General features: G+C 43.5%; 1 protein-coding gene across 1 annotated transcript; it reads left to right on the top strand.

The window, feature by feature from the left end:
* The first annotated feature begins 6,345 nt into the window (after positions 1–6,345).
* On the top strand, positions 6,346–12,741 carry LOC106576663 (probable 28S rRNA (cytosine-C(5))-methyltransferase). Its single transcript, XM_014153911.2, has 16 exons — positions 6,346–6,477; positions 7,211–7,338; positions 7,509–7,551; positions 7,652–7,719; positions 7,873–8,129; positions 8,287–8,482; positions 8,621–8,820; positions 8,953–9,042; positions 9,229–9,316; positions 9,469–9,609; positions 10,618–10,757; positions 10,876–10,965; positions 11,077–11,199; positions 11,380–11,477; positions 11,583–11,719; positions 11,830–12,741. Exons 2-16 carry the CDS (start codon positions 7,233–7,235, stop codon positions 12,297–12,299), a joined length of 2,247 nt encoding a protein of 748 aa, XP_014009386.1. The 5' UTR covers positions 6,346–6,477; positions 7,211–7,232; the 3' UTR covers positions 12,300–12,741.
* Positions 12,742–12,789: the final 48 nt, after the last annotated feature.

Below are 12,789 nucleotides of genomic sequence, written 5' to 3'. Positions count from 1 at the left end.
ATCACTCTGTCATGCTGATTGAGTTCGAATAACAGACTGGAAGCTTCAAAAGGAGGGTGGTGCTTGGAATCATTGTTCTTCCTCTGTCAGCCATGGTTACCTGCAAGGAAACACGTGCCGTCATCATTGCTTTGCACAAAAAGAGCTTCACAGGCAAGGATATTGCTGCCGGTAAGATTGCACCTAAATCAACCATTTATCGGATCATCAAGAACTTCAAGGAGAGCGGTTCAATTGTTGTGAAGAAGGCTTCAAGGCGCCCAAGAAAGTCCAGAAAGCGCCAGGACCGTCTCCTAAAGTTGATTCAGCTGCGGGATTGGGGCACCACCAGTACAGAGCTTGCTCAGGAATGGCAGTAGGCAGGTGTAAGTGCATCTGCACGTACAGTGAGGCGAAGACTTTTGGAGGATGGCCTGGTGTCAAGAAGGGCAGCAAAGAAGCCACTTCTCTCCAGGAAAAACATCAGGGACAGACTGATATTCTGCAATAGGTACAGGGATTGGACTGCTGAGGACTGGCGTAAAGTCATTTTCTCTGATGAATCCCCTTTCCGATTGTTTGGGGCATCCGGAAAAAAGTTGTCCGGAGAAGACAAGGTGAGCGCTACCATCAGTCCTGTGTCATGCTAATAGTAAAGCATCCTGAGGCCATTCATGTGTGGGGTTGCTTCTCAGCCAAGGGAGTGGGCTCACTAACAATTTTGCCTAAGAACTCAGCCATGAATAAAGAATGGTACCAACACATCCTCCGAGAGCAACTTCTCCCAACCATCCAGAAACAGTTTGGTGACGAACAATGCCTTTTCCAGCATGATGGAGCACCTTGCCATAAGGCAAAAGTGATAACTAAATGGCTCGGGGAACAAAACATCGACATTTTGGGTCCATGGCCAGGAAACTCCCCAGACCTTAATCCCATTGAGAACTTGTGGTCAATCCTCAAGAGGCGGGTGGACAAACAAAAACCCACAAATTCTGACAAAGTCCAAGCATTGATTATGCAAGAATGGGCTGCCATCAGTCAGGATGTGGCCCAGAAGTTAATTGACAGCATGCCAGGGCGGATTGCAGAGGTCTTGAAAAAGAAGGGTCAACACTTAGGGTCAATAAGTCAATTGAAGTAAAATCATTAGGCCCTAATCTATGGATTTCATATAACTGGGACTACAAATATGCATCGGTTGGTCACAGATACCTAAAAAAAAAAGGTAGAAGCCTGGATCTGAATCCTTTGCATAGAGTTGATCAGGCGGTTGATTGTGACCTGTGGAATGTTGTCCCACTCCTCTTCGATGGCTGTGCAAAGTTTCTGGATATTGGTGGGAACTGGAACATGTTGTGCATGTTGATCCAGAGCAACCCAAACATGCTCAATGGGTGACATGTTTGGTGAGTATGCAGGCAGACCAAGGAATAACAGGGATATTTTCAGCTTGTTGTGATGACTGCGGATGAATGGCACGAGCCTCAGGATCTCGTCACGGTACCTCTGTGCATTCAAATTGCCATTGATTAAATGCAATTGTGTTCACTGTCTGTAGCTTATGCCAGCCAATACCATAACCCCACCACCAAGGGGCACTGTTCACAATGTTGACATCAGTAAACTGCTCGCCTACACGACGCCACACACTCTGTCTCCCATCTGCCAGGTACAGTTGAAACCGGGATTCATCCATGAAGAGCACACTTCTCCAGCATGCCAGTGGCCATCGAAGGTGAGTATTCGCCCACTGAAGTTGGTTACAATGCCGAACTGCAGGACTACGAGCACGCAGATGAGCTTCCCTGAGACGGTTTGACAGTTTGTGCAGAAATTCTTTGGTTGTGCAAACCCACTTTGATCAGCTATCCGGGTGGCTGGTCTCAGACCATCCCTGCAGGTGAAGAAGCCAGATGTGAAGGTCCTGGGTTGGCCTGGTTTCACGTGGTCTTCGGTTGGGAGGCCGGTTGGACATACTGATTCTCTAAAACCACTATGGAGCCGGCTTATGGTAGAGACATTAACATAAAATTCTCTGGAAACAGCTCTGGTTGACATTCCTGCAGTCATCATGCCAATTACATGCTACCTCAACTTGAGTCATCTGTGGCATTGTGTTTTGTGACAAAACTGCACATTTATTGTCCCCAGCATAAGATGCACCTGTGTAATGCTCATGCTATTTAATCAGCTTCTTGATATGCCACACCTGTCAGGTGGATGGATTATCTTGGCAAAGTAGAAATGCTCACTAACAGGGATATAAACCAATTTATGCACAATTTGAAAAATACTTTTTTGGAACATTTCTGTGATCTTTTATTTCAGTTTCAAAATGTCCAAATTATTATTTATTTTTAATCCTAATTGAATATTGTATGTGTATGTATATTACTGTAAATATTGATCACATTCCTTGTGTATGATCATGTATTTTGATACATTGAATGTTAATATTGTGAACCTATGTTGTACATTTTACCTCCTGTTTTAGGAAGTGATGTCACTGAGTACTAGCCCTATATATATATATAAGTATTTTTCTACGGCTGGCCATGCTTTCCACCTGGCTACCCCTACCCCGGTCAACAGCACTGCACCCCCCCACAGCTACTCGCCCAAGCCTTCCCCACTTCTCCTCACAAATCCAGTCAGCTGATGTTCTGAAAGAGCTGCAAAGTCTGGACCCCTACAAATCAGCCGGGCTAGACAATCTGGACCCTTTCTTTCTAAAATTATCTAACGAAATTGTTGCAACCCCTATTACTAGCCTGTTCAACCTCTCTTTCATGTCGTCTGAGATTCCCAAAGATTGGAAAGCAGCTGCGGTCACCCCCCTCTTCAAAGGGGGGGACACTCTTGACCCAAACTGCTACAGACCTATATCTATCCTACCCTGCCTTTCTAAAGTATTCGAAAGCCAAGTCAACAAACAGATTACCGACCATTTCGAATCTCACCGCACCTTCTCAGCTATGCAATCTGGTTTCAGAGCTGGTCATGGGTGCACCTCAGCCACGCTCAAGGTCCTAAACGATATCTTAATCGCCATCGATAAGAAACAATACTGTGCAGCCGTATTCATTGACCTGGCCAAGGCTTTCGACTCTGTCAATCACCATCCTCATCGGCAGATTCAATAGCCTTGGTTTCTCAAATGATTGCCTCGCCTGGTTCACCAACTACTTCTCTGATAGAGTACAGTGTGTCAAATCGGAGGGCCTGTTGTCCAGGCCTCTGGCAGTCTCTATGGGGGTGCCACAGGGTTCAATTATTGGATCTTCTCTGTATACATCAATGATGTCACTCTTGCTGCTGGTGAGTCTCTGATCCACCTCTACGCAGACGACACCATTCTGTATACTTCTGGCCCTTCTTTGGACACTGTGTTAACTACCCTCCAGATGAGCTTCAATGCCATACAACTCTCCTTCCGTGGCCTCCAACTGCTCTTAAATACAAGTAAAACTAAATGCATGCTCTTCAACTGATCGCTGCCTGCACCTGCCCGCCCGTCCAGCATCACTACTCTGGACGGTTCTGACTTAGAATATGTGGACAACTACAAATACCTAGGTGTCTGGTTAGACTGTAAACTCTCCTTCCAGACTCACATCAAACATCTCCAATCCAAAGTTAAATCTAGAATTGGCTTCCTATTTCGCAAAAAAAGCATCTTTCACTCATGCTGCCAAACATACCCTCGTATAACTGACCATCCTACCGATCCTCGACTTCAGCGATGTCATTTTACAAAATAGCCTCCAATACCCTACTCAATAAATTGGATCCAGTCTCACAGTGCCATCTGTTTTGTCACCAAAGCCCCATATACTACCCACCACTGCAACCTGTACGCTCTCGTTGGCTGGCCCTCGCTTCATACTCGTCACCAAACCCACTGGCTCCAGGTCATATACAAGACTCTGCTTGGTAAAGTTCCCCCTTATCTCAGCTCGCTGGTCACCATAGCAGCACCCACCTGTAGCACGCGCTCCAGCAGGTATATCTCTCTGGTCACCCCCAAAGCCAATTCCTCCTTCGGCCGCCTCTCCTTCCAGTTCTCTGCTGCCAATGACTGGAACGAACTACAAAATCTCTAAAACTGGAAACACTTATCTCCCTCACTAGCTTTAAGCACCAGCTGTCAGAGCAGCTCACAGATTACTGCACCTGTACATAGCTCATCTATAATTTAGCCCAAACAACTACCTCTTCCCCTACTGTATTTATTTAGCTCCTTTGCACCCCATTATTTCTATTTCTACTTTGCACTTTCTTCCACTGCAAATCTACCATTCCAGTGTTTGTGGGTAGGGTAGGTAACAACATCTCCACCCCGCTGATCCTCAACACTGGGTCCCCACAACGTTGCGTTCTCAGCCCTGTCCTGTACTCCCTGTTCACCCACGACTGCGTGGCCATGCACGCATCCAACTCAATCATCAAGTTTGCAGACGACACTACAGTGGTAGGCTTGATTACCAACAACGATGAGACGGCCTACAGGGAGGAGGTGAGGGCCCTTGGAATGTGGTGTCAGGAAAATAACCTCACACTCAATGTCAACAAAACAAAGGAGATGATCTTGGACTTCAGGAAACAGCAGAGGGAGCCCTCCCCGATCTACATTGACGGGACAGTAGTGGAGAGGGTGGAGAGTTTTAAGTTCCTCGGCGTACACATCACGGACAAACTGAAATGGTCCACCCACACAGAGAGCGTGGTGAAGAAGGCGCAGCAGCGCCTCTTCAACCTCAGGGGGCTGAAGAAATTCGGCTTGTCACCAAAAACACTCACAAACGTTTACAGATGTACAATCAAGAGCATCCTGTTGGGCTGTATCACCGCCTGGTACGGCAACTGCTCCGCCCATAACCGTAAGGCTCTCCATAGGGTAGTGAGGTCTGCACAACGCATCACCGGGTGCAAACTACCTGCCCTCCAGGACACCTACACCACCCGATGTCACAGGAAGGCCAAAAAGATCAAGGACAGCAACCACCCGAGCCACTGCCTGTTCACCCCGCTAACATCCAGAAGGGCAGGTCAGTACAGGTGCATCAATGCTGGAACCGAGAGACTGAAAAACAGCTTCTATCTCAAGGCCATCAGACTGTTAAACAGCCATCACTAACATTGAGTGGCTGCTGCCAACATACTGACTCAACTCAAGCCACTTTAATAATGGGAAAATTGATGTAATCAATTTATCACTTGCCACTTTATATTATTTATATTAGATAATGTTTACATAACCTACATTATTCATCTCATATGTATATACTGTATGCTATACCATCTACTGCATCTTGCCATCTTGATGTATTAGATGTATAACTAGCCACTTTAAACAATGCCACTTTATATAATGTTTTCATAACCTACATTACTCATCTCATATGTATATACTGTACTCTATGCCATCCTGATGTAATGTATAACTAGCCACCTTAAACAATGCCGCTTTATGTTTTCATACCCTACAATACTCATCTCATATGTGTATATACTGTACTCCATACCATCTATTACATCTTGCCTACGCCGTTCGGCCATCACTCATTTATATATTTTTATGTACATGTTCATATTCACTCCTTTACACTTGTGTGTACAAGGTAGTTGTTGTGGAATTGGTAGGTTACTTGTTAGATAATACTGCATGGTCGGAACTAGAAGCACAATCATTTCGCTACACTTGCATTAACACCTGCTAACCATGTGTATGTGACAAATACATTTTATTTGTATATTGTATTTACTTCGCCACCATGGCCTTTTTGCCTTAACCTCCCTTATCTCACTATAAGGGAGGTAAAGGCAAAAAAGGCCATGGTGACTGTATGTATGTTTTACTCCATGTGTAACTCTGTGTTGTTGTATGTGTCAAACTGCTTTGCTTTATCTTGGCCAGGTCGCAATTGTAAATGAGAACTTCTTCTCAACTTGCCTACCTGGTTAAATAAAGGTGAAATAAATAAATAAAATATAGGACCTTCCACCCCACCTGGGATATGGATGCCTGATGAATATTTAAGGGTCGAAACGTTGTTATAAATATCACCTGGGAGCATGAGTAGCAGTGTGCGGCCTTTTCCTATCTGTTTTTCATCAGCTCATGAAAAATGGGACCAACGCTTTACATGTTGCTTTTCTATTTTTGTTCAGTATATAATCGAAATAGATTGATTATTCTCAATGGTCGTCAATACCCCAGGGAAATAACATTAACATTAAACAAAATGAGTAAAGTTTATGTTCAGTTAGTATGTAAAAGATACAGAATATGTCCAACCTACTTCCAGAGTATGAAAACTATGTGCTCCGTGTGTAAAGATTAGCATTTTGCCTTCGTATATCACATGCGCCGGAAACGCATGTTTGTTTCTTCCGGAATCAACCTGTACTCGAAAAAATAACACGTGCGTAAATTTAATCTGTAAATTGGAGTCAAGGATCGAATAAATACATTATACTTTAACTATTGCAAAGGTGAGTTTTGGAGAGTTGTCGTAATTGTTTGTGCCATACACAAGTGAATGAACAAGTCATGGTGACGGATTTGCGCTGCGTATGTGATACCAAATTCCAGCTAACTAACGTTAGCTAACTAGCATTCTTTACAGCTCATAGCAACCTCCTGAGATGAACGTTGGTTTGTCTCTAGAATGCAACTCGTCTGTTTTTAACTGAAGTCAATGTGTCGTTACCTAAGGTTAGCTAATTACCGGCACATCGTCATACTTGAATATTGGGGGGATACCATTGATGGATAACGGTAGCATGCGTGGAAATGTGTACTAACGATTAGCAGTTGTCTACTAAGTAGCTAGATGACTACCTAACATTCTTATGACAAGAATGCCGACTTGGCATATGAAAAGGAAGTTACATATAACACCGTGATGTTAGAGACGTTAACTTTTTCTATTTCACATTGCTTTTTATTTCTCCACATCAGTGTGCTGGTCAGAGTTAAGAGGTTGTTGTTCTCAGTAACATTTTCAATAAACACTTCAAGTTTAGCTGATTTGTCGTTAATTATAATTTTGTTATTTGCAACATTCTTGGAACAGATTCTGAGCAACATGTTACTGAGAATATAGCTAGCAACCATCTTTCAGAGCTGCCCTCAGTGCATAGTTAGTGACTACCTTCATCCCATTCTGATCCTATGCCTTAGTGTGTAAATCCAACATGATCATGAGCTATATCTTCTCTCCAGACTACCTGTGTAGGTGTCAGTCATGGGTAGGAAGTTGGATCCCACCACTTATGTGAAGAAGGGGCCTGGGCGGAAGTCCAGGAAGCAGAAAGGAGCAGAGACTGAGCTGGCCAAGTTCTTAACGGATGGTGAGAGGGATGCTATTATAACATACAGCTTCTAAAGAGCTGAAGACATGCTCAGTATTACTTCACTTGCTGGGAGTACAGTGGCACTAAAGCAAAGATGCATGACTGGGAATGAGACATGAAGCTTTAGAGGTTGATGCTCACTAAATAACTATGCTTGTCATTTGCAGAGGATACTGCACCAAAACGACTGTCAAGCAGGTCCAGGAAAAGGTCTGTTTGTAGTCTTTTGGATGTTATGTTGTCAATCCTTTTTTTTAAACCACTATGTAATGTGTCACACACTTTTGCTGAAGATGATGCTGTTTTGTAGAGCTGGGAAGCGAGCTCAAGTGACCAAAAAGCCCAAGGAAACCATTGAGAAGGAGGAGACAAAAAAAGGTAAATTACTGTTAATTTGTAAGCATTGGGGGTTAAGTCAACCCAGTCCATGTGGATCCAGAGTCAGACAGCCCCATCCATTTACTGTGTTGTCAATATAATAGCCATGAATGTCAATGGGGATTTAATTGGTTTGTTTCCCCTGTTCTCAAGGATTCACAGATGAAAACAGTGAATGGCTGAAGCCAGCAAAGAGGAAGCGTGAGGTCGGCCAATCGGATAACGAGGACGACAGTGACAGCCAATGGGAGCAGGAAGAGGACGAGGGACAAGGGGGAGGGGAGAACAAAAAAGGGGAAAAACTGCTAATTGAAGGAGATGATGATGATGATGATGACCTGGTTGATGACTACGGTGCATTGGAGGACAGCAGTGAAGGAGAGGGGGAAGTAGACGGTGATGGAGAGGAGGTATGTGAAATTATTCACTGAATTTATGTGTCCAGGACATGTTCTAAATAGCAAAACAATGTTTGTCTTTCAAAGTTCTTACTGTTCTTTAGCAAGGTGCTGAATCTTTGTCTGTTGAATCATCTGTTCCTTACTCCTCTTTTCATCCCTCGTTCAGCTGCTCCCCATTGAGCGAGCTGCCAGGAAGCAGAAGAAGCTGCAGGAAGCCATAGGCCAGGAGAGTGATGATGATGATGATGATGATAAGGGGAAGAGTGGAGATGAAGACATGGATGAAGATGACACGGTACAGGCTAATATAGATGAGATGGACAAATTCATACTACCTGGAGCAGAGGAGATAGCAAAAGAGGGTGAGCTTAGCTTTGTACTTTTTTTTTTTAGATTTAACAGTTATGCTTTTTGTTATGCCAGTTTACACATTGCTATATGTTCTTTATCATTGCCTGTGGACTCCATCTGTAGTGAGTTTCTGTCTCCTGTGATTGCAGGCGTTTTGCTTGTAGACCTGCAGACCATCCACCAGAGAATAAAGGACAACGTGGACGTTCTCTCTCACTTTGCTACCAAGAGAGAGGAGGGGAAAGAGAGAACAGAGTACCTCTCTCTCCTCAAAAAGGATCTTTCCACTTACTACAGCTACAACAATTTCCTCATAGACAAACTGCTGGATATCTTCCCAGTGTCAGAGGTATGTGTCATTGCTTTGTTCTCCCAAATGTCATAGAAACACAAAAGAACAGGAATCTATGGAAGGTTACGTTTTGTTGTAATGGTTTTGTCATCATGCTGAACTAAGGCTTCCCTCTTATGTGCTTTGTAGCTGATTGATTTCCTGGAGGCCAATGAAATTCAGCGACCTGTCACCATTCGGACCAATACACTGAAGACAAGGAGGAGGGACTTGGCTCAGGTAACAAATCTCTTTCAACTTGGATCAAATAAAGGTGCCCCAAATCCACCCCACCCCCTAGGCATTTGTGTTTCTCTGAAAGGATTAAGGGTCAATTTGAAATTGACCAAAGGATAAATGGATGATATTAGTAATACCTGTTCCTCTGCCAGACTGACTGAGTGACATGTCTGTTGTTTGTCCCAGGCCCTGATCAACAGAGGGGTGAATCTGGATCCTCTGGGGAAGTGGTCTAAAGTGGGCCTGGTCATCTTTGACTCCTCAGTACCCATAGGTCAGTACTAGCACCCTCTAACCTTTTATAGTTGTATGAAAGATTAGAATGTTAATTCTCTATTTACTACTATTATCCAGCTTTCTGTGTGTTATGAGTAAGTGTGCATGAATTGATGAGTGTATACCCTAGCTGTGTTTTCCTGTTCCCAGGTGCGACCCCAGAGTACCTAGCTGGTCACTACATGCTGCAGGGAGCCTCCAGCTTCCTGCCTGTCATGGCTCTCTCTCCCCAGGAGGGGGAGACTGTGCTCGACATGAGCTCAGCTCCCGGGGGAAAGACCACCTATATGGGTGAGGATGTAAAAAATGAGAGTTGAATGACCATGATCACAATACTGTTTACTGCTGTTGGTCTCTACAATTAGCCTAACAATCAAAGGCAGCCTTTCTTGTGTTGCGACATGGGAGTTAGAATAGAAGAAAACATAATTTTGACATTTGGTTGTGCAGCAGCTGTTTTTCTCTTGCTATGTCAGTCAATAACCACGTTTCCATCCACACTTTTTATGTGAGTAAAGTCATGATGTATAAAAATATATAAATATATTACTGTAAATGCCGACATAATTTGTTCGGTCGACATGGTGGGATCTTTTTGTGTATGTAAAATTAATTATGCGAGAAATGGTGCCGGAAACGTCACTCAGGGAAACCATGCAATTTATTAGTCTACAGATGAAAAAAGTCGTGAAAGTGCACGGTGATGAGCTTGATGCTCCTCGCCAATAAATATCAAGGGTCTTGTTCTGGTGACATGATGATCGATGCATGACTGCTGTTTGACAAATAAAAATATTCTCGCTTTTATCCATAAAAAAACAAATGTAGACTAGCCTACCCGCACTGCATCTGAGAGGGCACATGCCAAGACCAGATTAGGCTCATCTGCTGTGAAACAAAACTATCGGTAGAGTTGAAAAGATGATGGAAACTTTTGATATTTATTTGGTATGTGAAAAAGTAAGTTTTGTGTGCACTACGTCATCACGCAAGTCGGTTTGGTGAAAACACACCACTGGTGGGAAAATGCACATTTTTAGCAGATTTTAGAATATTTACATGAAAATCTGTTAACAATTGGATGGAAACCTAGCTACTCACAATTACTTAGCCATATCTCGCTTTAGGGCCCCTAAAGGGGGGCATGTGTTCATGAGCTTCGGACCCAGGAAAACACTGAATTTCTCATTTGGGCCCATCCTGAAAAAGATGAAGAACCCCTGATCTAGGGGCTTGACAGGCAAGACTTGTCTTTTAATTTGATTACTTATTTATTGTGTATATGTGTGTGTCCCACAGCCCAGTTGATGAGGAACACAGGAGTGATTGTGGCCAATGATGCCAGTGCTGACAGACTGAAGAGTGTGGTGGGCAACATCCACCGTCTGGGAGTCACCAACTCAATGATCTGTAACTATGACGGGAGGCAGTTCCCTAAGGTAATGAGAGAGGTTCTTGCTCTACATGCAGTTTATACATGGACTGTATAAACACAATATAAGTATGTATGTTACACCCATTGATGGTATGTTAACCTGTTGGTTACTATATTTGTAGGTAATGGGTGGGTTTGACAGAGTGCTGCTTGATGCTCCCTGCTCAGGCACAGGAGTAATCTCCAAAGACCCTGCTGTGAAGACCAGTAAAGTGAGAAAAAACCTATTATACACTACACAGGCCTTTAGATTTACAGTAGACACTGGCGTTTAATGACAACTTCCTGTTCATGTCTTCCTAATCCTACGTCCTGTCTCTCAGGACGAGTCTGACATCCTGCGGTTGGCCCACCTGCAGAAGGAGCTCATCCTGGCGGCCATCGACTCGGTCAACGCTGAGTCTCCCTCTGGAGGCTATCTGGTGTACTGCACATGCTCTATCATGGTGGGTACACAGTGTCACATTGATGACAAATAAACACAATCTAAGTTGTGGGGCTTTACTTAAAGTGAATTGCAATGATTTCTTGTATTGTGGCCTTTTTTTTGGTGCATGTACAAAATGTCTGTGATAATTAAATTCATTTTGGAGTAGAATAGTTCACCTCATTGACTTCATCACCAGGTGGAGGAGAATGAGTGGGTAGTGGACTATGCTCTCAAGAAAAGAAACGTCAAACTCGTCCAGACTGGACTGGACTTTGGCAAAGAAGGTTTCACCAGGTAAAGGGGTTATAAGAACACATTATTCACATTCATCCTGATATTTACCCGTAACACCTAACCATTTCCTCGTGCAATATGAACAAATATATTTCCTCTATTTAGATTCAAAGAGAGACGATTCCATCCCTCTCTGAAACTCTCACGCCGGTTCTATCCTCATTCCCACAACATGGACGGTTTCTTTGTGGCCAAGCTGAAAAAGTTCTCCAACACGGTCCCAACCACAGCAGTTGACAAAGGTAAAGTAGATGTCATCTTGGATCTAATAAACCACAATGCTTTGTCCAGTGTCATGGAAACACCACTTGTGTTATGTTAGTTTTACATCCTGTTATTGTCACTATTCCAGATGGAGAAGAGGAAACCGAGCCATCTGAGGCAGTAGAGGTTACAGCTGATTCCTCTGATGAGGACGGACCATCTAAAGCAGGGTCTAAGAACAAGTCCAAGAAGCAGAAGCCAGTCCCTGGCAAGCCAGCTGTGTCACAGAAGACCACAGCCAACGGGAAGCCAGCCAAAAGCATCGGCAAGAAAACAACAAACCCAAGCACCTTGAAAAAGGGTGAGAAACCGACCGGGCAGAAAAAGGCAAAGATTGCTAAGATGGATGGTGGGACTGTGAAAGTGGACGGAGAGCTCAAGAAGTCCAACACAGTCAAAACAGAAGGGGAGACAACCAAAGAATCAAAGGAAAGGAGCAGGTTTGAGAAAAAACGCGATAAACAGAGGAAATCCCCCATGCAGAGCAAGAAGAGAATGGGGAAGAACAAATTCAATAAGTTGAAGAAGCTGCTAAAAAAAGAAGAGGTTGGACAATGAACATGTATAAGATGTTTATGAAAATGAAGACTAATTATTTTGCAGTTGTCACTAGTCAGAGGTCTAATTGTCATGACGGATAAGTAATTTTAACAAGAGCTGAGCATGTTAGGATAAATGTTGCCTCCCTCAGGACTGAAAATCACTGCAGCAGGGCCCTGAGCCCCTGCCCCCTTTGGAGTAGGTAGATGTTGTCCCTAACCACACAGATACTAGATCAGATATTTTATATGGCCCTCGTGGATGATTGGTTGTAGGTTAGGAATATGGTAAAAGTTCTAACTTCAACTCTTGTTCAACATTTTAACATTTCACATTTTATTCCTTCCTTGCAATGTTATCTGTTTGGTTTAATTACATTTTGTGTCTTTTGATCAAATTGACATGTATTGTAAAGACTAATCCTTGAGCCAATAAAATGTCTCGGATTGTTTGCCATATACCCCCATCTTGTGTTTATTTGTATATTACTGCAGTATTGTTGGCTATG

This window comes from Salmo salar, chromosome ssa05 (assembly GCF_905237065.1).
Source record: "Salmo salar chromosome ssa05, Ssal_v3.1, whole genome shotgun sequence".
NCBI classification, from domain to species: Eukaryota; Metazoa; Chordata; class Actinopteri; order Salmoniformes; family Salmonidae; genus Salmo; species Salmo salar.
This window is presented reverse-complemented; position numbering and strand designations above follow the sequence as displayed.